At 43.1% G+C, this 24896-nt stretch overlaps 2 protein-coding genes and 1 pseudogene across 4 annotated transcripts; 2 read left to right on the forward strand and 1 right to left on the reverse strand.

Annotated features, from left to right (window-relative positions):
- The first annotated feature begins 2302 nt into the window (after window positions 1-2302).
- Window positions 2303-13018, forward strand: SRSF12 (serine and arginine rich splicing factor 12). 2 transcript variants are annotated; one of them, XM_079970710.1, is made up of 5 exons: window positions 2303-3612; window positions 7525-7629; window positions 9332-9435; window positions 9630-9771; window positions 10508-13018. In XM_079970710.1, the coding sequence occupies exons 1-5, from the start codon at window positions 3548-3550 to the stop codon at window positions 10860-10862; spliced, it is 771 nt and encodes a 256-aa protein (XP_079826836.1). In that variant the 5' UTR covers window positions 2303-3547; the 3' UTR covers window positions 10863-13018. The 2 variants fall into 2 exon arrangements, with proteins under 2 accessions (XP_079826836.1, XP_079826837.1); XM_079970711.1 differs by having other exon boundaries at window positions 3064-3612; window positions 10568-13018.
- Window positions 13019-20164: 7146 nt separating this feature from the next.
- Window positions 20165-23134, reverse strand: PNRC1 (proline rich nuclear receptor coactivator 1). The gene is made up of 2 exons (XM_079970890.1): window positions 22514-23134; window positions 20165-21201 (listed from the first exon to the last, which is right to left on the reverse strand). The coding sequence occupies exons 1-2, from the start codon at window positions 22937-22939 to the stop codon at window positions 20767-20769; spliced, it is 861 nt and encodes a 286-aa protein (XP_079827016.1). The 5' UTR covers window positions 22940-23134; the 3' UTR covers window positions 20165-20766.
- A 416-nt stretch (window positions 23135-23550) lies between these two features.
- On the forward strand, window positions 23551-24896 carry LOC307213162 (BLOC-1-related complex subunit 6 pseudogene; annotated as a pseudogene). The gene has a single exon. The product of its transcript is annotated as a BLOC-1-related complex subunit 6 pseudogene (transcript).

The following is a 24896-nucleotide window of genomic DNA, read 5'->3' on the forward strand; positions in this document are numbered from 1 at the left end:
GCTGATTGACTCACTTTAAGAAATATATACCGTATTTGCTAAAATGCGCCTATCCTGGCAATAATGGTAAGTAATAATTCTAAACATGCTTGGATTGCAGCTGTACATGAAGTTCAGCTTTCTTTTGGCTTAAATACCAATAATATAAAACATCCTCCAAACCACAAATTAATATATATTCAGGCTCTAATTGACATCACAGACTATAAATAAGAGATTATGCTAAGATACATTTAGTATCTCAGTAGTTTCCTGCTGTATCTTCTGATAGCTGGCTTACTATTTTTAACAACCGCAACACGTGTATCACATTATTTTAATAAGAGAGAGTGCTGGAATATTTGTTCTGTTTGAAATGTTGATAAATTTAAGTGCATTAGAGAAATAATTATAATGGGTCTCAAATCCAAGTAAACGTGATAAAAACTGAGCTGTTTGCTTCAGAGGTTGAACAGTGACTATACATTAATCAAAATTTATGGTATAAAAGCCGTATGAAAAGGAGAGAAAGGATTAAGTTAAGCACTGCATTGTTTACCCTGAATTTTGTGCACTAACAGCTGAATAACCTGCCTAGTTAGGATTAATGGAAAGATGAAAAGAACAGCAGAATACAGGGATGCATGCAAGTTTCAGCAATGATTAAAAAAATTATATATATATTTAATTAAGGCGGAGCCAAGACATATAAAATAATTTAAAAGAAAACAAACATTTAGCATACCTAAATTGCATCTATTAATTATTAAAATTATCCCCCTCCTTTCATCCAAGGAGCTCAACATGTCATACACAGTTCTCCCCCCTAACTCCATTTTACTTCACCACAACCCTGTGAGGCTGAGAGAGCAGAATGACTGGCAAAAGGTCACCCTGTGAGGTTCTGAAGGAATAAGGCTACAGTTCATGGCTGAGCAATGATTTGAGCCTGGATCTCCCCAGTCCTCACCTAACATTCTAACCACTATGCAACATTTATGTTATAAATACAATTTTTATGATAATTATTAAAGCAGTAAAACCTCACTCACTAAAGCTGCAATCATATCCACATTTACTTGAGAATAAGTTCTACTAAACACAGTGGGACTGACTTCTGAATAAACATACGTGGGAGTGGGCTGGGTGTCCCTATCCCATGTCTCAACAAGAAAAACCAGGTCCTCCCTATGATTATATACAACTAGAATAGACATGAAAACGTGCTTCCCCTCCATTATTCAGTGAGGTCAACACTGAAGGATATGTTGCTGTGCAGTTCACAGTCTCTCTGGCTTCTCCATCCCATTGCCAGATTTGATGAAAATTATATTTAAATCTGACTTCTCCTTCCTGTTTGTATTCAAAGCTAGCAGGCATTTAAGCCTTTCTTCCCTTCTCTGGGACTACTTAATGTGCCTAAGGGAAGGCAGAAGAGAACCCCAGGCCAGGAAGTCTGTAATAATTGGCTCCTAAAGGAACCATCAGTGGGCAAGATGCTGAGGGCACTGTTGGAGCAGGCCCTCCTTTCCTTTGTTGTTGTTTAGTTATGTCCAACTCTTCATGACCCCATGGACCAGAGCACGCCAGGCACTCCTGTCTGCCACTCCTTTCCTTGTTGTTGTTTAGTCGTTTAGTCGTGTCCGACTCTTCGTGACCCCATGGGCTAGAGCACGCCAGGCACTCCTTCCTTCCACTCCTTTCCTTGTTGTTTAGTCGTGTCCGACTCTTCGTGACCCCATGGACCAGAGCACGCCAGGCACTCCTGTCTTCCACTCCTTTCCTTGTTGTGGTTGTTTAGTCGTGTCTGACTCTTCGTGACCCCATGGACCAGAGCACGCCAGGCACTCCTGTCTGCCACTCCTTTCCTTGTTGTTGTTTAGTCGTGTCTGACTCTTTGTGACCCCATGGACCAGAGCACGCCAGGCACTCCTGTCTGCCACTCCTTTCCTTGTTGTTGTTGTTTAGTCGTTTAGTCGTGTCCGACTCTTCGTGACCCCATGGACCAGAGCACGCCAGGCACTCCTTTCCTAGAGCTACCTAAAGACTTGTATGCCCTGAGGGAAGGCAGAAACCCAGACCAGACAGCTGATGCTATCAGCTCCTGAAGGGACTTGTTGGCCTGATAGTATTCTATATTTTATACCCTTTTTTTGAAGGTTAAGGTTGGAAGTCACCTTGAGTGCCTTGGCAGAATGTGGTATAAAAATGCAACGGATAAATAAATTTCCATTAAGCCTTGTGGTTTTCCTGCTGGCAATAATAATAATAAACAGGCTAAAGCAGTTGAGGCCAACAATGCACAGTTGGCATGATGTTTGTATGTGCTTTAAATCAGGTCCTTCCACAATCTGGGCCATCTCTACCATGGCCCTGGGACCTTAGGGTGAAGGGGTGGGCAATAAATAAATAAGACTATGAATCAGAGTGAAGTGGCCACCTTGGGTTTATGAGGGGTGTCATTAAAGGGCAAGCAGGCTATTTCTACAACTTCTACTGCTGCCACTTCATCATTGGCTAACCTGCTCCATCCTATTTATGAGATATGAATTAATGGAAGCTATTATGGCGAATATAATGTTCTATATCTCAGATAGCCCCAAATGATGGAAAGGTATTAAAGATGGCTTGGCATTAATATTACAATGCAGTGGCATTTAAGAACGTAAGAATAGTCCTGCCTGTGGGAAGCCTTGCAAGCCGGACCTAAGCGCCAGAGCACCCTCCCCTCCTGCAGTTCCCAGCAACTCAGAAGCATATGTCTTTCTTAACACTTGTGTTATTGACAGTTTCCCATGCCTCTGCTCTGATACATGGTTCAAAACCAGAAGCAAAGCCGTAACTTATCTCCCATGCATTACTGATGCTCCAGATGCTCCCATCTTGGCACCTGAGCCGCATCTCGATTCCCCTACAAAGCCCTAGCTTGAGTGTGGACATAAATAAAGCTGAGGCAGAGACTCTTCAGCTCTTGAGCCCATTTCTCCAAACGATAGAATTATTGCACTAGCTCCTTCTGTGGGTTATTGAAATGTGAGACCGGTCACTTCTCTCAGCTCAGCTGCCTTTCCTGGAAGCGTAAGCGCGTCGATTGTGTGCAGTTCTACATTTCCAGGCAGCGGAACTGGAGCGCCTCAGCAGCCCTCGCCTTTCTCCAAAAGGAAAAAAAAAAAAAGGCGAGAAAGGAGGAGCGGTCCATGATCCCGCTACCTGACACCCCTTGAAAGCAGGGAGTGAACTTGGGGCCTGCTGAAGGCGGCAAACCTTCCCGCGGCGGCGGCGCCCTTCCCTCGGCGAGCCCAGCGAGCGGCCTCCGCTGTGGTCCCTGGTCGAGCAACCCGCGGGGAGAGCGCTCGCTGCTGCTGCTGCTGCTTCTTCTTCCTCCCCTCCTCCATTGTTCCCGCCCCTTCTGGTCTCTGCCGGCTGCCGCCGTTGCAGCTCCTACCTCCGGCCCCTTCCCCTTCCGCCGCCTCCATCTCAGGCTCTCCGGCGGCTGAGCGCGGAGAGCGCCTCGCCCTGCCCAGCCCCCGTCTCGGTGGGGAGGAGAGTCCCCGGGCCCCCCGGCGCCATGTCCCGCTACACGCGGCCTCCCAACACCTCGCTCTTCGTCAGGAACGTGGCCGACGCCACCCGGTAAGCAGAGGCGACGAGGGAGGCGGCCTGAGCGCACCGAGGGGCGGGCGACGGGGACCTGCCCGGGGCGGAGGCCTCCTGCGAGGATGCTGGGCCTCTGCGGGGGGGGGGGGGAGAGAGAACAAGGCCTTTCCGCTTCCCCTTTTGGGGGGAAACGTGGTTTTTTGTGTGTAAAATGGCTGAGGCCCAGCGGAGAAACAGGCAGATAAGGGGCTGGGTGTGGGTCCCTGGAAGGTAGAAGGGGCGCTTTCTTCTCGGGGCGGGCTGCTCCTCAGAAAGGTGTGCGCGAAGATGTGCACAGCGTGGCTCTATGGGCCAAGTAAAACTGTAGCCACCCGCTACATTTTCCTATCGACTTTTTTCTTTTTTTAAATTAAAATTGTTTCCATTGTTATCCGCCGTCGGTCCCACTTGCCGGAAAGGCGGGGTATAAAGGGCAGCAGGCCCCGGGTTGTTTTTTGAAACACCCTCCTTGTTATGGAAGAAAATGAAAATTGATCTCGTTCCCAGAGGGCAACCTGTCCTGGGAAAAGCAGTGCAATGATATTTATAGCAGTATCTCTCCCTCTCTCCCCCCCCCCCCCCGCCCACCGCTTGGGTACAGGGTGTCGCTTTCTGGCTAATCTGTGGGCGTGGAGGAGGAGGAATTGGTTCCTAGGCATTTGCTAGGAGATGACATGGACCTCCATACACACTGCCCAGGGTTGTGCCCCAGAGAGGTCACTTGGGTGCTGCCAATGCAGCACATTGATTTCACCCCCAGAAGGGCACTCCATTGTCAGACAGAAAGGTGCCAACAAGCGATGTGGTCCTACAGGCACCCTGTGGGTTATAGTTACGTGGCTTGAAAGTTTGCCACAGACTATGTTCCACCTAGGCCAGTACAGTGGACGCTCGGGTCGTGAACGTGATCCGTGCGGGATGCAGGTTCTCAACCCACAGTGGCGCGTCTGCGTAGGTTGCAATTCGGTGCTTATACGCAATTTATCGCTCCTGCGCATGCGTGACCCCCGAAACCTGGAAGTAACCCATTCCGGTACTTCTGGGTTTCGGCGGGTCCGTAACCCAAAAAAGCTCAACCTGAAGCGTCTGTAACCCGAGGTATGACTGTACTGTCTATTCTATCTGTCAGGGACCACAGTAGTATGAGACCTTTGCTACCACTGTTGCCTGAGATATGTTCAACTAGACATTTAGCCCAGAACTTTTGCATCATAAGCGTTACCCATTTATCCAGGTCTTTGTCATCTTTTGTTATACAGTGGTGCCTCGCAAGACAAAATTAATCCATCCCGTGAGGCTCTTCGTATAGCGGTTTTTTCGTCTTGCGAAGCAAGCCCATTGACAGCTTAGCGGATTAGCGCTATTAGCGGTTTAGCGGCTTTTAGTGGATCAGCTGATAAGCGGCTTATCAGCGGATCAGCTGATAAGCGGCTTAGCGGCTTAGGAAAAGGGGGGGAAAGGGGAAAAAACCCGCAGGAACTCGCAAGACATTTCGTCTTGCGAAGCAAGCCCATAGGGAAATTCGTTTTGCGAAGCGCCTCCAAAACGGAAAACCCTTTCGTCTAGCGGGTTTTCCGTCTTGCGAGGCGTTCGCCTTGCGGGGCACCACTGTATTAGTAATTATGTAAATTTATTCATGTTGGAAGCCACCTTAAGAATGGTTTTTTAACTATGGACAGGTGGCATACAAATAAAATGATCATAGATCATAGAAAGATAGTTGTAAGGGAGCCTGAGGATCCTCTAGTGTCTAGTCCAAGCCCCTGCAATGTAGGAATATGCAGCTGTCCCATACAGCAGTGGTTCCCAATTAGCTAATTACTCAGGACACCCTATTTTTCAAAAGCCAAGCCACAGACCCCCTACTTTTGAAAATTTTGATAACTCTATGGTAGTTACCTCTGCAAAACAATTTTTTGAACAAAATGTGGGGTGGCCCCAAATAAGCAAAGGATTTTAGGTATACTAAAAAACAAACAGATCATAATTTTTTTGTTATTACAATGCAAAAATAACAAAAAAATTAATTGAGGGGGAGGCAAGGGATGGGGCCACGGACCCCTGGGTGCGTTCTCCAGACCTCTAATTGGGAACCACTGCCATACAGGGATCAAACCTGAAACCTTGGCATTAACAGCACCATGCTCTAACCAACTGAACTGTATGTATGTATGTATCCTGTCTAGCTATTTTTATCTGAGTACTTAAAAGCATGTTTTCAGTCAATTCCTCCCTGCCACTTTGCGACCCCAATAATGAAATTAAATGGAACGCCACATAAGGTGACAAGATGTAAATGAAGCAGGGCAGTGAATTTTGATAGTTGCAGCTAGCTATTAAAGTTATGGAGCCCTCTCCTCCATTGCATTTGCTTGCCTTCTACATTTTTTTGTTTTGTCTTGGACAGGCTTCAGTAGTTTTGTGGGTTTAAAAAAAAATATTTGCTAAAAAGTCTTCCCATTTTCAGCTATGAGATTCCTCTCTTCAGTAGGGAGCACTTTGTAGGGAAAGTTTATTCAGATAGCAGAATACAGCTAGGACTGCAGCATTTAAACCATTAATTAGTTAGATGAATCACTTTCGTAACTCTTTAATTGAATAAAAGTGCCCCAATTAACTGGGCAGCAATATTAAAACATGACATTATCTTTAATATATGTACTTATAAATAGAAATGGCAAGCAGCATATTAAAAAGGTATTCCTCCTTTTTTCTCACATTAGGAAGGCCTCTTCTAATATCAGACCAGCATCACACAGCAATGCATTATCTAAAAACCAAAAAAGCAGCACTATTGTTTCCCTCATATGCAAAATTGATATCTGTCTGCTAGCAAAAAATATTTACCCTGTTCTCCAAGCATAGTAGGGTTTCTTTAGTTCCTTTGTAGGGCGTGGAAGACTCTTTCCCGCATGAGAACCCAATATGCAAATAATTGTAAATAATTATCCTTTCCCCCTATGATTGAAAGACCAGCCAATGAATAAGGCATATAATTAAAAAGCTAGGTATTATATTGTACAACCTGATGTTATCCATTCTAACAAGTGCCCAATAATTACTGACTTGTGTGGAGTCTTTTGATATGTATGGAGTGACACCCCTACTTCCCAGTTATTCATTTCACAGAAAGGAGCAAATTTGTGCATGCTTTTCTCTGTGGGTTTGTGTAATCCTCACCATATCTAGTGGCAATGAATTCAGCATAATATTATTCATTGTGTAAAGTTATTTCTTTTGTTTCTCCTGATACTTCTGCCTATGTGAGGATGTTTGTCTTATGTGAGGGAAAATATATCTGAATTCATCTTCTCCATTCTGTGTGCTCTTTCATGATTTTCCCCCCATGTCTGAATCTTTAGTATATTTGTTTTAAACTGAAAACTCATTTTCTGGTGCCCCAGTCCCATGCTGAAAAAATAGTGGCATTATATTCAATCAAGTTGTTGACCTGTTTATCTCAGTACAGTGTGCTTCAGTACAGTGTGCTTCAACTGGTGTTTGATCTCCTGAGCGATATTGTAGTCTGACAAAAAAAGCAGGGGTTCCAGAAAGAGAATTGTGCCTTTGGAGAATTTTCAGTTGCAGGATTGTTGGCATTCATTTTTGTGTCTGCCCCATTTCTGCAAATCGCTATTAGAGTAATCACAATGTGAATGATCCAATACCAGGAAAAATACATTTAAGTGAACTCTAAACATACTAATAAGTTCCTAGCTCGTTTTAGTTTCAATAATTATATATGTTCAAAATTTATGGCTATGATTCCCAATACTGATAGAATTATTGAAAGTGTGTCTTTAATAGTCTTAATACACAAGATGAGTCTGCTGCAGCTAGGTATTGCTAAAGCAGGTACAATGATAAAGAAACACTCATTCTTTTTGCCTTATTTCTAAAACACTTCAGGCCTGAGGATTTGCGTCGTGAATTTGGTCGGTATGGCCCTGTAGTAGACGTATACATTCCGCTTGACTTCTACACAAGACGCCCAAGAGGATTTGCTTATATACAATATCCTTTATGTCACTGTATTTTTTATTGAGGTGCATTGTTGTTATTGCGTCCTAACTTAATGTATTTATTTCTTTGTCTCAGAAAATGTAAAGCAGTCCACAGTGGCTGGCAAGCACCCCAAAGTTTGAATGAACCTGGTTAGATAGAGTCCAAGCAGGCAAGCCAAAAGACACCTTAAAGTTCAAGCTTCAAGGAATAAAGAGGGAGGGTGGAAAAAGATAAAAAGAAAACTGGAAGAGGGGAAGTCCTTTTTCAAGGAAAAGACAAAGCCACAACACCAAGTTAAGGCTTCGGCTTTCCGACATTTGCTCAAGTTCCAAAGTCAAAGCCAAGTCTGATTTGGTTGGTTCTCCGGCCCTTGTCAAGTCCATCTAGCAAGCCCTAAAGAGTAAAGGTCAAGATCAAGTGACATGGAGGTAACTGCCAAAGTTTCCTTTTGTATCTTATCGCTCAAGCTCTTACGTTGCAGTCAAGAATTTGTTTGTTTATAACTGTTTTAGTTTAAAATATTGCTTCCTTAAATTGGTACAAGAGAACTGTATGCAAATATTTGTTCGCTTTTCCATGAGTCATTTTCCTAACAGAATAGATTTCATTGGAATACTGAAACATATCAGTAATTTAGATGATCTGGTGACATATTTTTGTGGCATTTACAGCTATTTGTTTTAAATATTGGGAGTAAAGGAGGAGGAAAAACAAGTCAGCTGTTTATAGATATGAACAATGTCTGCAGTAAATCAGAACAGAAGTAATGAACTGAGGCTGCTTACCTGAGAGTAAGCCACATTGACTTCAGTAGGACTTCCTCAGTAGATATGGTTAGGAGTACACATCTAGATAATATTATTTTCCACATCTAGGTAATATTTCCTATTAGTGCGTCGAGTTTAAGGGCCTTCAAATAAGGTGCACACCTTAAATATTTTTGCTTTAGTTTAGTTATGCATTAATGATGTAGGGACTCCAAAATACACAGCGAGTCCCTTCCTACCATTCATTCCTTTGCCATTCAGTTCTGTAGAGAAACAACTCTGTGTGCCCACAGACATGACATTGAAATGGAGGGGAAACCACTGTGTGTGGGAATTTCATGTGCATTTCAGTGTACACATGAGTTTCTGAATAAGGGCACCTATACTTTAAAGGCATTTATTATTACCTTGTTTCTGCATGTCATTGAGCTGCCTCATACTTTTTGTGGCAATCCAGGTATACTGACTGGTACTTGCTGTGACACACATACAAAGTGTGAAAGAAAGATGCACATCTTGCAGAATTTTGTGGGCCTTGACACCTACTGGGTTCCCTTGAGAAAGATGGGGCTTGCAAAACAAAGCGGGGATGACAACATGACTAGGGCAGTGGGCTCTGACAGATGCCTGAGCTTGCCATTCTCTGGAGTCAACACTGTTTTGAAATATGCATTGTACCCTGGACGGGGAGTTGTGGCTAATCCTAGTTTCCCAGCGTGCTTGTGGTTGTGTGTCTTCCTTCCATACATATATATATATACAACCAAACACACTGCTGGAGTTCTGCTGTATTTGAGTGGCAATATAAAGTATGAAGCAGCTCTCAGCTTAAGTGGCATATCAAAATAACTTGCTTTTTAAAGTATCTGGAGTAATTTGGTCTATGTTACATGATACAATTTTTTGCTTTGTGCATGTTTAAAGCGTCCTTAACAGACAGTCATGTTTGAAGATGTTCGTGATGCAGAAGATGCTCTTTATAACCTCAATAGAAAGTGGGTATGTGGCCGGCAAATTGAAATACAGTTTGCACAAGGTGATCGCAAAAGTAAGTGAACACCACCTTGTCACTTACTTATTCTGCAAAGCATTTCTTTAAGATAGTTGCCTTTCATATCTCTTAAGATTGAAAAATAAAACAGGCACAAGCTTATAAACTCTAGTTTTTAAAATTGCATGCGTGCTCAGTATGTAAGAAGCTGCAGTTTTCTTGCGATCTTCCAGTTCTGCTTTAAATTCTAGCACCAGGTCAGATGAAATCGAAGGAGCGCCGCCAGTGTTCTCCAATGGACTATAGAAGGTCAAGAAGCCGTAGCCGAAGGAGGACACGTAGCAGAAGTTCTTCATGGGGCTGGAGCAGGAGACATTCTGATAGTTTTAAAGAGTAAGTCTGAGGATCATGAGACAAAAATTCAATTGCATACTAATGATTGTGTGTATTATGTTCCAGGAGAATATTTGTGAACAACAGTGATGGTAACCAGTGAGGATAAGGTAAACTTGAGCTGGTCCTGCAAAGGTTCAGTCATCCTGGCTCCTTTGTAAATAATTTGAACACTAATACTGTACAGGTAATACTGTACTTGTTTATCTGGTAATAAATCCCATTGAATGCAGTGGGGCTTACAGCTGAGTAGAAATGCATAGAATTGTGCTGTGTGGCTGGCTATTCTCAGGCAGGCAGGCAGGCAGTGAGGTAGTATAGCTTCAAAATTCTGGCACTACATTTGAAATGTTGGATTAAAATGTAAGTATTAAAATCATCTTGCTGACTGACTCCTAGTGAGCTCATTCTTGTTGCACCAGGTTTGAAAAAATAAAGTTTTGAGACAAAGTAGATTTTGTCTGAGATAGTAACAATGCATAGATAATTTTTAATAGCTTGTTATTCCAGTCTGAAAAAAATAGAATAGAATAGAAGCATAAACCACGGGAATCCTCAAAACTACTCTTTAAATTTTCCTTTTAAAGTTTTGGGGTACTTTTGGCATACAATACCGTTACAAAAACAAACAAACAGTACCTCAAACAAATTAAGCAAACTGTTTGGGTTACAATGTTCCTTAAAAAGTAGGGGAAGATCAAATATCGCTTCTAATGGAGCTTTGGATGATTTTCAGGTCAAGGCGTAGACGACATTCTTACAGCCAATCTAAGTCTCGCTCAAAATCTCTTCCAAGGCATTCCAGCTCGCCCAGACGATCCATCACCCCGCAGAGAAATTCTAGTTCTAGGGGAAGGTCACGATCCAAGTCACCCCACAGAAGTTCCAAATACGTTGAAAAGTCACCATCCAGTTCCCATCGAAGACGTTCCGGTTCGAGAACAAAGTCACGATCACATCCAAAACGTTCCGGCTCAGCTACCAGATCCCTGTCGAAATCCCCTCGGAAACATACTAATTCCAGTTCTCGCTCACACTCTAGGAGCTTCTATCAGAGAAACAGCAACCAGTCAGTATCTGAAGAAGATTAATGCCTCTATTTCTTTAACACCGTTTTTTATGAGCACAAAATAAGGAGAACAGAAATTGTCCAAAGCTTATATGATATGTAAGGTAACTGATAAATGAGAGGTCTTGCTATGTGCCCTTTCAGTCCCTGCTTCAGTGTGCAGAACTCCTTTTAAGATTTTATTTTTTATTTTTAAAGAAACATTTACCTAGTCTAGATTCTATTTCCCTGTACTTGGAACCCAATAGTAGGCGATCCTGTGCCCAAGTTAAGCTCCCTGCATCCATGCAAGCTGTCGTTAGTCCTGGCAGTGATGTAACTTCAGCTGCTGAAAGACCAATCAGCTTTCCTTATCAGAATTGTAATTGCCCTTTGCTCCATGTTCTTTCAGTTGGCAGAACCTAATGTCAGTTTAACATTGTGCTGGATAGAAGCTGTATGAGAGGTTTCCTCCTGTTTAATGTGGGGATAGAGGCAGAGCCATTCAGCCATGCCCTCCTTGGCTCTCACATAGTGCTTTTGTAGATATTGTAGTGCAAGCAAGGCTTGTTCTGCATATCTACACCTGGAAAAGGGCAGAGCTGCTCAACAAGTAGCCTTTTGCTATTCGTTTTAACGTGACATGAATTAGATGCAGCTACAGGTTGTTATACTTCATTTTGCTGTTTTCTTTGGCATTATTTCTCTGCCTGCTTTATTGTCATACCAAGAATAACCAGTTCAAATCTGAGTCTGCTGTTCTTGTATGTTCTTTGGGTAATTAGGGTCTTTTGTTGAGGGTGGGGGTGCTGAGGGAGGCATTATAATGTGTGTGTTGAGTTTGAAATGCCATTTCAAATTCAGGTGGTCTAATTGTTTCAGATTAGAGAAGTACATTAGCAGGCTAGTATGGGAAATTTTGTATAACATAGGGTAGTTGGAATCTCACATCCTTCCGAGTTTATGTTTTTTCAAATATAATTTATATTTAAAAGCCTAGCAATTTATTTCCATTTGGGGCTCCATGTTGAAAGAGAAGTGCTAACTGATCTTAATTAACTTCTATCAAAATCCCAATCTATAGATCTGCAAGCACATTCAAGCTTTTGGAACTCAATTTTCTTGCCAAATAGATGATAGGCAAGAGGGGGAAGGAGTACCCAGATAGTCTTTCCTTTCCTTCAGTAACGTACAGGCTGTGCATGCAGATTTGGCAGTGTGTTGGGATGGGATGCATTTCAGTCTGGTCTGAATACGCAGCAGAATGAGGTATAAGTAAAGGGCTGGATTAGATTGTACTGCTTCATATGGGCAATACCACTTTTGAATGCTCTCCCTGCTTTTATAATTCCCAAAGGCAATGAAAATAGAAAGTCATATCAGGCAAATAGTTTGGCTACAATCTACTCCCTGTTGTACTTACCTTCTATTGGTAGGGAGTGTTTAACATAAGGGAACATTCAAAATGTGATTTATTTACAAACCAGAATTAGTACAGTTCACTCTATGAAAACATTCTGCTGTATGTGTAAGATACAGCCTTTGATCCTGTACAGTGGTCTCTCAGCATTTGCAAAGTGGATGATTATCACATTGTCAGTCACTGGATTGTGACCAATGTTTAGTAGAAAGCAGTCTAATAATACGTAATGGAAATTTAAAAAGTGATAATTGGTTATATAAAGTCATTTTGTAATACTGTAATATAAGTTGTTAAGCACATGCTTTTCATGTGTAGTCAAAACATTTTTGTGAAACCCTTAAAACAGTAATATTTGTAGTGTAAGAATCTTGCTACATTATATATTTTCAAACTGTCATTGTGTTATGAGATTAATGTAGAAGACACCTTCTTCAAACATTTTAAAGTTCTGAGCCCCTGAAACTATTGAACTATTGAGTATAAAATAATTATTGGCTTGTCTAACCCAAGTAAGAGAAGGTATTCTGAAAATATTTTGTATTTTATAATATCTTACATTTGCATTGTGTAGTAATGTTTGGGAACCTATAATTTGTGTTTAAGTGTATAGTACTAGCTGTGATGTCTGTTACATGGTACAAACATTGTATTAAGTAACTGTGGTGGCAGTAAAACCACATTTCACTTCATGAGCAATTATACAATTTTGTGTTGGAAATAGCATTATTGTTATTTCATAACTTAAGATATTATTTTCAATAAAACACATGAAGTTCCTTGTCATTCCCTTTTTCAAACAAATAAAAACATACACACACATACTTCATAAGTACTGTGCACACCAGCATAGCAGAGTGTTTCGCATAGGGGAAGAGTGACTTGCCCAAAGCAACACAATTTATCTAGGATTGGGTTCTTAGTTTTGTTCCACACTGCAGGAACCTGCTTCCACACTGCTGTTCCTCACAGTGCCAGGTTGGATGAGAAGTTCAGAACCATACAGGAGGGCTCATCTGGCAATAATGCCCCCTGCGACATTAGCACAATGTTTGAGGGTTGAGGCTATTGTGGGAAAGAGTTGCAGCATGGACTTCTCCTCCTGTATGATCCCAGGCATGTCACACCACTGAGAAGACATGAGATCCCAGTTTTATTGTAGATCTGCACATAGGGAATAAGAGAGTAAGATGCTGGGCTACTGTTGCAGTTCAGACTGTAGAGTGGATTTATTTATTTGCTTTCCCCCATTTTTTGTAAAAATGCACACTTTCATCCTTGCATGCAGTGGTCAGAACACGCAGAAGAAAGATTAAGTGTAGCTTTCTCTGTTTTCAGTTTACTACATATGTAGATCTTTTATTGTTCAGAACATTAAAAAAAAGAATTACAAGAAACAAGAGGGAAATAGCAACATAGTCTGGGAAATGCTAAGATTTGTGGGTGTATTAAATAAGATTTGGGTGGGAGACAAAGGGAGGACCCCTCAAAAAACCATACAGTGAGGACTGAGCACAGTTAGTGACCATAGAATGTGTGAGAGGTGTTGGATCAATCCATCAACCTCTGATGGGTGATTTAGAAGGATTGGGTCCAGCATCACTTTTGCTGTGTGTGTATCTATACTTGGCCGTTACATCTCAACGCAGCTCCTTCCTTGGAAGCATCTTCAGGTTTGAAGGTACACACAGTAGGCAATAAGTGCTCATGGACGTCATAAAGATTCAGTCAAGTGCAGAGGTTTACTTGACAGGCATAAAAGCATACTGGTAACAAATATATACAGACGTTTACCACTGTTGTGGTCAAGGCATGCTTAGAGTTCAACAAGAGTCCAAGACTCACTGCTCTCACCACAAGTCGCAAGCAAGAGACTGAACAAGTTAAAAGAAGTTTCACAGAACCATTGTTATCAGTTCTTCCTGTGCGTGTCCTTACATAGACAAAACAATCTCAGCCTTCTGCTGCTGCTGCTTGAAACTTTTCTGTTTCTGGAACAAATTATTCTCTTACACACAGAATATCCAACAAGGGGAAGAATGGAAAACTAGGAGAGAAGGGATGGAAGGAAGAGTACATTGCTAACTGGCAAGAACCTGAACAGGAGTACTCTACCCAGCAACCTTCTGTTGCAGGTACAGCTTGTCCTGTAAAGTTTGTAGATAAGTTATTAATGAGCAAAAACTAGTTTTTGTAGAAAGTTTCTAGTCTTGGTAGAAAGTTAAGCTCACAAGTATACAGTAGCAAAATGGTAAGTCCAGCGTTAAGAACTTTTTGAAAGAGATTGAACAGCAAATACCTGTTCAGCACCGAAATGACCTCCCCAGGGTGTATATAATCATCTTAATGCCATTACAGTGGTACCTCAGAAGTCGAACGGAATCTGTTCCAGAAGTCCATTCAACTTCCAAAACGTTTGGAAACCAAGGTACAGATTGCAATTGGCTGCAGGAAGCTCTTGCAGCCAATCAGAAACTGCGGAAGCCCTGTCAGTTGTTCGGGTTCCAAAGAGTGTTCACACACTGGAACACTCACTTCCGGGTTTGCAGCATTTTGGGGAGCCAAAATGGACAAGTACCAAGGCATTCAGGATGCAAGGTACGACTATCTACATCCATTACATGCTGACATTTGGAATATTATGAAATTCTGGCTTTCCTACCTCACTCAAAAGAATCATCCTAAACCTGGAAAAGAAATAAAACAAGACATGTAAATGTCTATAACTTACTGAATTAGATAACAGAAGATGTATTACAAATGAACAAGTCAAGCTTCCTTAAGCTAGGGTGCCCATTGGACAATCTAGTTCAGTCCGTATGTCACCAAGTTTCCAAAGTCCTGGAGGAAGTCTTCCTAGGTCTGTTCTCCAAGATTCTTCAGCCTAGAGATGGAACCTGGAAGCTTTTGCATGCAAAATACTTTTTCTACCACTGAGCCATGAACACTATGCCCCTACTGATGGCTACTAGCTCAGAAAGCTTTAAAGAGAGAAATTAATGGAGGATTGTGCTATCGATACCTATGGCAGCTGAACAGAATCTTGCACATATTCCTCTGAGAAGATACCTGTTGCTTTCATACCTTTTTGTGAATTTCAAGGGACAGCTGTGTGTTGCTTTTGGAAAAGGGTGGTCCCTTGTAGAAGTCTCGTGCTGCATCTCATTTCTTGATGGGAGGTGTGCCCATAAGTGCCCTCTGCCATCCCTTCCCATTACGTACCACAAGGGCTGCCCACTGAAATACCTCAGCTAGTTTTACGAGCCTATGGATGGCTTATAAACTCTCTCAAATGACTTACGTTGTACAAGAAGAAAATGAAAATGTTCTGAATGTTCTTAATGAGATGGATGGCTAGTAATCCCAACACCTCTCAGATCTTATGTTGTATGGCAGAAAATGGAAATTTTTGATAGTTCTGAATGTTCTTCATAAGATGTTTTGCCCATTGGATCTTACATGCTACTTATTTTCATAGCTTTCAGTGCTAGCATAAATGATTTCATACCTTTCTTGTTTTTGTATCCAGTTTGAACTGTAAGTACCATTCTTTTTCTCAATTTTTTTCTCTTATGCTGGCCACCTTCAGGTGTTTTTTCTTCCCCATTTACCAATTCTGCATAGAAGATACCAGGAAAATGGTCCGGTATTTACCAACAGCTCGTAAGTGAACTTTCTGTCCAGCATTTTTATTTACATTAATCTCTGGGACTTTGAATAAGAGCAATACATTTTTTAAATAAAAAAGATGGGATATATGTTTTTCAAACAAAAATAATTTACCATCATGGTTTTTCAGTTTAGATATATGTCAAAGCTGCTTATAAAATCTGTTGAGAGCTAATGTAGCTTTGCATTGACCAGTCCAACAAGGATAAGAAAAGTGCCAGGCAAAGCATCTTCCACTTCCGCTTTAATTTCCCGGGAATGGCTCTGAGCCATGCACTGGCCCAATCTATATATACAGTATATAGACACCCTCCCCCAAAGGGATTCTGGCATCAGATCCAGGGGGCACTCTGCTCTATCATTTACTTCTCTATGGACTGGATCCAGAGACACACTTGTGGAAGAAATTATTGCACTGATGCCATTCCATTAACAGTTGTGAATGAGCTAGTGGAAGACTGACTTTCTACAGGAGATTGTGCAAGACTGTGTAAATGAAAGAATATTCTAGATTTCAGTTCCCTTGCATAAGGATCTTCAGCTAAGTCAGAAAGAAATCCTGCTTGCAGAAGTCAGGACGCCTCTGGATCTAGTTTTCTATGCCAGTCCTAAAATCCTAATTACAATGGTTCTGGTATACGTTTGTGTTAAGGGACGCGGGTGGTGCTGTGGTCTAAACCACAGAGCCTAGGGCTTGCTGATCAAAAGGTCGGCAGTTCGAATCCCCGCGACGGGGTGAGCTCCCATTGTTCTGTCCCAGCTCCTGCCAACCTAGTAGTTTGAAAGCACGTCAAAGTGCAAGTAGATAAATAGGTACTGCTCCCGTGGGAAGGTAAACCGTGTTTCCGTGCATTGCTCTGGTTCACCAGAAGTGGCTTAGTCATGCTGGCCACATGACCCAGAAAAACTGTCTGTGGACAAACGCTGGCTCCCTCAGCCAGTAAAGTGAGATGAGCACCGCAACCCCAGAGTCATTCGCGACTGGCCTTAACTGTCAGGGATCCTTTACCTTTTTTTTTTAGGATTAAGATACACTGAACAAAATAGAATTTACCCCTGTAAAAACATGCATAATATGCAGCAAACTTTTATCTTACCTTTTCTTTGGTGAACAAAACACACTTTTGAGTAAACATGGTATATACCCTGTTAAGACAAAGAAGAGACAATTTTTAACCTTAAAAAAATTACAACCTAAAAATTATGTACTGGAGCATATGGTTCAGTGTCTGCTCTTTTAACTTGTCATGCCCTATGTGATTAATTCATGCAAGTCAAATCACTTCGCAGAAGCATGGATTGAAATTGATTGTTACGGTATGCAGTTTAACTGGGACATAGAACAGAATGCTAATCTTATCCTTTGCAGTTGTTCTTGTTTAAAGATTGTTCTGAGACTTGGAATTTTGCCTGCATAATTGTTTTGAATAAAGCTGAATTTAAAAGAGATTGTTGCTGATCCCTATTTATTAAAGCTAAGAGATGTCTGCCAAAACAAAGTCTTTTGATCTGAATCTTATTGTAGTACAATATAGCTGGCAAAGGCAACAAAAATCCACTAGAGGGTGCTCCAAACTTTTTGTACATCTCAGCAGACTTACTGTGAACATGTCTCCCTCTTATTTACCGGTACATTCCTTTTTGTTTTGAAGACACGCTAGGAACGGCAAGCAAGCAGAGAAGGGCATACAGTTAGAAATGCAATAGAATATTTGCTGTATGCCAACTGGAAAAAGAATAATGTGGAGATAGGATACAGTAGACAAGAAGCCTAGGAGGCAATAAGCTGCTCCTGAAATGGCAGCAACTCCTCTTGGAGATCTTTCTTCCCGTGCAAATTCAGCTCTATAAAATGATTTGTCTCCACACTGCTGCAAGCTGCTGCCTTCGACACTGGAATGTCTGGATTCAACATCTTTTGTTGTTTTTACAAAGAATTCAAAAGTCGTCAGCCAGCAGCATTCCAGTGCGCTTTTTTTAGACCGTTTCTGGCAATGCATGTTTAGTGTGCGTGTTTTTCTTATGTATCCACAGTACTAGCCCAATGTAGATTGACAAGAACTAGTGTTGTTTTGTTTTTTTAAGCACGGGGTGTGGGGGGGGGGTTGGGCAAAAAGGAAGCTACTAAATAAGGAACAATTGAAGGCTGAAGTAAAACATATTTTGTAAAGAAACATGAGCTCTTGCCTAAGCGACAGGCATTGTTAGGTTTTTAATGTGGGGAATGAAGCTATATATTTAAGTGCCTTGTGGGAATGCCATTGTGGAAAAGCAGTGCCTCAGTAGTGCTAAGGGACTGTAACATGGAAGCACCCAATGTTTAGTAGAAGGGGCTGTGGTAAACTGTAATTTCTTCTTTGGTACGAAGATCAGTGGGGAAAACCCCACCATTAGAGAGCTCTGGAATCTGGTTGGAGACTCTGAAGATAATCCAGCCTAAAAGCCAGGAGATTGGGGATTTGTACTTTGAGAAGACAACCATGACCATAAAAAGCACTGTCCCTACAACATTCCCAATTAGAACTGTATCTGAACTTGATGAAAAACATTGTCTGGAGTATGTACAACATGCGTTCGTCATAAGCCCTTAGATATCATAGAAGAGACAGGCCAAAAGAACCAGCCTCTTGGTGTGTACATTAACATTCCCCAGAACAGCAGATTTTGGCAACCTTCAAGATTTATCTTGAGCAGACAGCTGGTTGTGTAGTATGGTATTAATGTTGCAGTCTATCATGGGTTCCTTTTCAGTACTGGATACTACTTTGGACAACTTAAGATACTGGAAGATGTGTGAGCTGTTTTTCTCTGAACAGGCGTTTTACTGTGATTTCACTTGTTTCCTTAGCTTAGGCATTCCTTGGAACTATAATTAACTAATATAACACAGTATCAAGGAAATGTAAATACTATCTTGGTCTCCAATACAAATGTACAGGGCTGTATCATATGGTGATATGATCTCAGCTTTATCTCAGCTGATAAAGGCTTCCATCAGCAGAACGAGGAAAGCAATTTTTGGTGTATTCCCCTTCTGCAACCATCTTATATCCCAGAGGGCTGGGAGACTTCCAGAGATTTAAGGTAGAAAGTAGGCTTTGGCAGGGAGTGGGAATCGCTGAAAATTGCTTCTCTTCCCATTCTGCTGATGGAAGCCTTATCATTGCCTGAGTAACACAGTTGGATGCAACCTGTAATATTTATGAGAAAGTAAATATAATTGATGGGCACTGTCCAGTGTTACTCATACTCAGATTAGCCCCATTGAAATTAATGTACTTGCCAATTGATTTAAATAGGTCCACACTGAGCATGGCTAAATTGGATATCACCCAACTGTAATAAAAACCCCTGACTGCTGTATCCACAGGTGAGAACACAGTTCTCACCTGAAGACCTGGAAGACAGTGATTTTACAGATGAACCAAGGTACAAACTAAATAAATACAAGGTGGCACTGTTTCTAGTGTTAATATATTATAGCTATGCTCTTACTGTGAAGGGAAACTTTGCACTGTGATACATTATTGCTGAAGGTCGGAATGCCACAGGGTAAAGTGAAGTATGCTTTGCTATGATTGAAATATGCCACAAAAGCTTTATTTGGGGCATTTAATAAATTAAATGAATTAACTTTTGAAAATATTCTAATTGTCTTTTGTACAAGGACCAAAGATGGCTTAATTTCAAATGTTTCCTTTCTGGTGACAGTATTTCATTTGGAATAGAGCTTATGTCATACCCCCCAAAATGGGCTAATCCTGAGTCACAGTAAGTAATGCCCCATTCTTTGCACATATTTAACAAAAGCCACTGTTCTACCTCCATTCTTGGGTACTGCAGTCCACTTCCTACTGAAATCAGTGGGCAGATTTGTTTGCTTCAGGGTTGCGAGTAGCATTTTGTGTTTTGCTTCTTTATAGTTCTTTAATGTACTTGTATACACCTAGCAATATGGAATCTCAGCAATGAATACTTCATAGTAGTCTGCAGAAGACTTCTTAAAACGGTTATGAAATTTTAGAGTTGCCTGCTTATGTTTCCTATATTTTCCAAGGCAAATGCAAGTATCACTGGGAAGGATTGTGGAGAACTTTGTGTTGGTGCTTAAGTAATTGCAAGACCAGGGTGTAAGGAAGATCTTAAGCTAGAATAAAAAAAAAAGTATGTCCTACCACTGACAAAGCACAGCAACATTTAGTTCATGCTGCAGCATTACTGTTTAGATAGAGCAACTCAAAAGAATGACAACCAAGTAAGGGGAGGCCAAATTGTTTTATTTAAGTTCTTTTTTTTAAATAGCCAATTATTTCTGGCAGTTTGCTCTGCTATTCTCTATCAAGAGAATCAACAGAGCTAAGTTTCTGGGCTAATTAATCTAATCAAAAATTTATATTTCCAATGAGAAATTGAACTCCATATACTTTTTCAAGCTCATGATTTTATGAGCGCTTCTTATCCAATGAAGCATTGTGCCAAATTGTGAAACTTTTCAGTAGTGCATTAGCAATGTTTTCACATTTCCATCTGAACATTGAGATGAGTTCTTCTTTCAGAATCTCAGCACCTTGTGCAAACCTTGTCAGGTCTTTCCATGTGTCAAGCACACATTAGAAGGTGTCCGTTATTATATACAAAAACCACTTACCACGTGGGCAGTGTAAAATTCATCCTTTCATAACAAAACTAAAATGTACTTCAAAATATGAATATACACATTACATGATATACACTATTTACACAACCATAAAAAATAGAGTAAAAGTTTGCGAATTTAAGATTTGACAGTCTTTCGCACTTCATGTTGCAACAAGGCAGGTTTCAAATTCCTGGTATGCTCTCTGTAAATACCCATAAGCTACGCTTGAACTTTTAAGAGAGTTTTTAGATGGACTGCCATCATCTTCCTGTTTTGGTCAGAATATTCAACAGGGCTTCCTACCCAATGACTGGGAGGCTTTGGAAGGACACTGGGTGAAGGAGGGTCACTAAACTTTGCCCCAGCATAGTTTTCTTTTTGGTTAGCTTCAGTCAGAAAAACAGGTTTCTTTGATTTCACATTTTCTGCATTTTTCAGAGGCTTTTTCTCCTGCTTTTTAATGAGTTCAGGTGACATGGATTGTTGCCAAAAGTTATTTTCACTTTTTTTTGAAGGTGGAATCTTGTTTAGTGGTATATTACATTTGTTCCTTGGTCTGTTAATCTTTGATTGGTCACAAAGGTGTATGCTGTGAATAGGTTGACTGTAAGGAATGGTAACCTTCTCGGACTTTCCCATCCTGTTTCTGAACAACTGCAAAGATAAAAGATAATTTCATAAATATATTTAACTACATTCACAGTTATTGTTTCAAAGTTAGTTGTCCTTCACATTCACTCTTTATTTTGTTAAATGATTCTGTGATGTCGAAATACCAGACGTAGAAACATGCAGATGCAACGAACATGCAATTCTTCCAGATGCCCCGTTTACTTAGCATTCATTCTGATCTGTCTGCTGAGAAATTACGATGAGCACTGTTCTGAAATCATACTGACTTGCTTGTGCAGTGGTTGTACATCTTCCCATTAATCATGTACACTTTTCAGTGCATTTCCCTACTGCTATATCGCAAACACAAAAATCAGCTTGTGGATGTGTTGCACCAATGTGACAGATCCAATTAACCGGTTTAATTGTGCAAACCTAAATTTATGGTATGTGCTCGAATCCCTTCCACAAACTATGGATAATCTGGAGGCAATCTAACTAGGGAGTGATTCCAATTGAAGGCACCAGGAGTTAAGTATGCACAGGATTGTACACAGAATTGTACTATTCTCTATGGGGCTGTATAATTAAAATTTCAGTAAACAACAGACAAAATACAGTAAACAACAGACAATCAGCAGCATTTTTTTAAAAAAGTTTTGAGCTCCGTTAATATGGAGCAATGCTGCTTAAATTCAAAGGGATTTGGGGGAATTTGCTCCCGAAAAAGTGACTCTTTGATCCCATAACTATACTTCAAAGTTCTCCCACAAAATGAAAAACTATCCCGATTAGGTAAGTTCTCTAAATCTAAAGAAGACGGGAAGATTTTTTTTTAAACCCTCTCAATCTTGGTTATGCAGGAAGAACTACCAGTCAACTTGACGTCAACACTGGCTCCTCGCCCAGTACGGCTACGCACACAGCGTAGGCTATCCAGGCGAACGCGGCTCCTGCTCCTCCCCCAACCCCGTTCACTGAGAATACAAACCCCGCCCCAGCCCCTTTCCCTTCGTCCATTGGGCACGGCGGCGGCGTCACGTCTCTCTCCCCCTCCCCCGTCAATAGCCACGGACAACGGGCTAAATCGGGCTGTTGCTGGGGCGCAGCCGCCAAACCGATTGGTGGATTCCTTCAACCTATCAGCCCCGGAGGAATCTCACTTCGCCCTCTCCCACTAAAGACAACAGACGTAACGGAAACTTCCTCACTCCCCCCCCCCCGCAACCGTCAAACGCAAACTGCGCAGGCGCGTCCCTCTCGAGCTGAGAGAAGCGGCTGGCTTCTTTTTTTCGCCTACCAGCAGTAGCCCCCATCGCCCCGCCCCCCACCAGCCGCGCTAAATATTATTTACCTCTTTCCTGAGGGGTTTACTTATACTGACGGGGGCTGTTCTCGGCGAAGGTGCCGGCGGTTCTGCGCTCGGAACCGTTTCTAGCCCTGGCTCTGAGGAGGGGACAGGGACTTCGTAGGGGTTACACGTCCCCTGCGCGGTGTTCCTTCGCGTCAAGCCGGCACGATGTTGCTGGTAGTGCTGGTAGCGGCTCTGCAGGAGGCCGGAGGGAGCGGACCGTATCTTGGCTCTTCGCCGCCGCACTCTCTTCAGCGCCGGTCGCGCGCTGCCTCCTGGTCCCACCGGGCAGCAGTTGGGCTGGTGGCTTTCCCCGCTGCAGTCTGCCCGCATGAGGCGCTGGAACAGGGATGCAGGGAACCGCCGGGGGTCCTCGGTGCCGGCCGAGATCCGGGCTAGAAACGGTGGAGGCGCCGTAGTAGTCACCATGGTCGAAAGGAGTAGGATTTCGCGCAGCAGCGCGGAGGTGGTTAAAAAAAAAAAAAAAAAGTTGAGTTGGTGGGCAAGGGGAAAAAAGAGCTGGGGCGCAAGGGGTGCGAGTGCGGAGCGTCCGCTCGGGATTTGAAGTAGCTGCGCTGGTTAGGCGATCAGCTCCGCTGCTAGGAGAACATGGCGGGGGAGTGAAGAGAAGCCTCCACAACGCCCCACTGTTGTTACTCGAGAAGGCCACACCCCCTTCCCGCCGCCTGCCTATCAGAACGGAAAGCTTGTATGGGAGCCCGCCTTTCCGTCGCCGTCGCCCAATCAGCCCCGAGCATGTCCTGTGAGGGCCTCCCTACTTTCCCCAGTGAAGACGGACACAAATACTGTGCAGGAGGTCACGCCCCCTTTCTAGAACGAGCCGTTGCTTCCTCGGCTTCTCGCTTAGCGATGAGCGAAATGAGGAGAGGATGCTTCACCTCCCCACTGCCAGCCCTCTTAGGAGCGCAGACCATCTACTCTTCACTGGAGAGTAAGCCCCATTGAAGTCAGTGGGATTCACTTCTGAGTAAACAAGCGCAGGGTTGCGCTGCGAGGCGGAAGCCGCCAATCAAGCGCGACAAAGCGCGTGAGCCACGCCTCCCCCGCCTGCGCCCCGGCTAATCCGAAGCGCGTATGGAGGCCAAGGCCCGCCTCCTTTCTGAGAGAGGGGGCGGTTGATACCTCCGGCAGTTCCGAGTAGAGCGCCGGGCAATGGCTGAGGCGGCGGCGGCGGCGGGAGTTTCCCCGCGGGGCGGCGGCGCGGGTAGCCTGTCGGAAGAGCCGCCGGGCGGCCTGGAGCGCGAGGGCCCCGTGCGCTGGGACGGGCGCCTCACGCACTTCGTGGCCCGCGACTTCGAGCAGCAGATGCGGCGCAGCGCCCCGCCGGGCTCGGGCTGCCTCATCCCCGCCGTGGACCCGGCGGCGCTGCAGGACCTGGCGGCTCTGGCCGTGCAGGCGGCGGCGCAGGTGGACGAGCTGCTGCGCAGCGTGCACGGCGCCCTGCAGGCCCTGACGGCGCTCAGCGTGGGCTGCATCCAGACATACCGCGACGGCGTGGAGAGCCTGGGCGAGGCGGTGGACACCAGCATCCGCTCCATGTACACCCTGATGGCGCGCTGCGAGGAGCTGGACAAGGCCATGCAGCCGGTGCCCGCCTTGGCCCGGCGCATCCGGGACATGAAGGGGGCGCTGGAGAAACTCGAGGGGCTCTGCAAATAGGCCTCGCCGGGCTCGCTTGGTGCCCGGCGCTGAAACGAAGGAAGCTGGTTTCCGGACAGCAGCTCTCTCCTCGGCGCTGGTGGCTTCCCCGTCAAACCCCGCTCTGGCCTTTTTCTCGGTTGATCTCAGGACAATTGCATCGCTTTCTCTGAACCAAGCTTTTGTTCGAAACTGTGCAAAATCAGTTGTGCCACGTAATAAATACTTTCTTCTCCTCTTGCAACAAACTGACACAAATCGCCTTTCCAATACATGCTTATGTGGCTTTGTTGAACAGATTTTCTTAGTGTCCCTTATAAAAAAGCCATAGAATGGACTCTTACCGATTGATCCTCTATATAATTACTCAGAAGTAAGTCCTTCCTAAGTAAGGGATTCCTAAGCTTTCTGCCTGAGACTGCAATCCTGAAGATGCTTACTGGGTAGAAAGTCCCATTTTGAATTTTCCAAATAAAACATGCAAAACTCTTTGTCTGCTGTATCTGAAATGTTATGGCTGCAATTGCTTATGCGGATACAGTTAAATTAAATGGAATGTAGTCGTAGTTCTGGAAGGACAAGGTGGCTAATACATTCACTGGCTGAGAGACATTGTTGTGCTGCATAAGACACAGACCTTTATTACAACAAATATTCACTATCTTGCACTTAACTTGAGCATAATTCACAAACTTGTGCTTCTATTTAATAAAATACTCAAAGTAGA

The sequence above is a fragment of the Podarcis cretensis genome (assembly GCF_951804945.1).
Source record: "Podarcis cretensis genome assembly, chromosome: 3".
In the NCBI taxonomy this organism is placed as follows: domain Eukaryota; kingdom Metazoa; phylum Chordata; class Lepidosauria; order Squamata; family Lacertidae; genus Podarcis; species Podarcis cretensis.

Bases quoted from the DNA above. Each gene is read 5' to 3' on its own strand.
- SRSF12 (XM_079970710.1), top strand. From the start codon at position 3,548: ATGTCCCGCTACACGCGGCCTCCCAACACCTCGCTCTTCGTCAGGAAC. The intron at 3,613-7,524 runs GTAAGCAGAGGC...AAAACACTTCAG, and splicing joins AACGTGGCCGACGCCACCCG to GCCTGAGGATTTGCGTCGTG. The intron at 7,630-9,331 runs ATATCCTTTATG...ACAGACAGTCAT, and splicing joins AGAGGATTTGCTTATATACA to GTTTGAAGATGTTCGTGATG.
- PNRC1 (XM_079970890.1), bottom strand. From the start codon at position 22,939: ATGGTGACTACTACGGCGCCTCCACCGTTTCTAGCCCGGATCTCGGCC. The intron at 21,202-22,513 runs GTAAATAATATT...TTATCTTTGCAG, and splicing joins GTAAACCCCTCAGGAAAGAG to TTGTTCAGAAACAGGATGGG.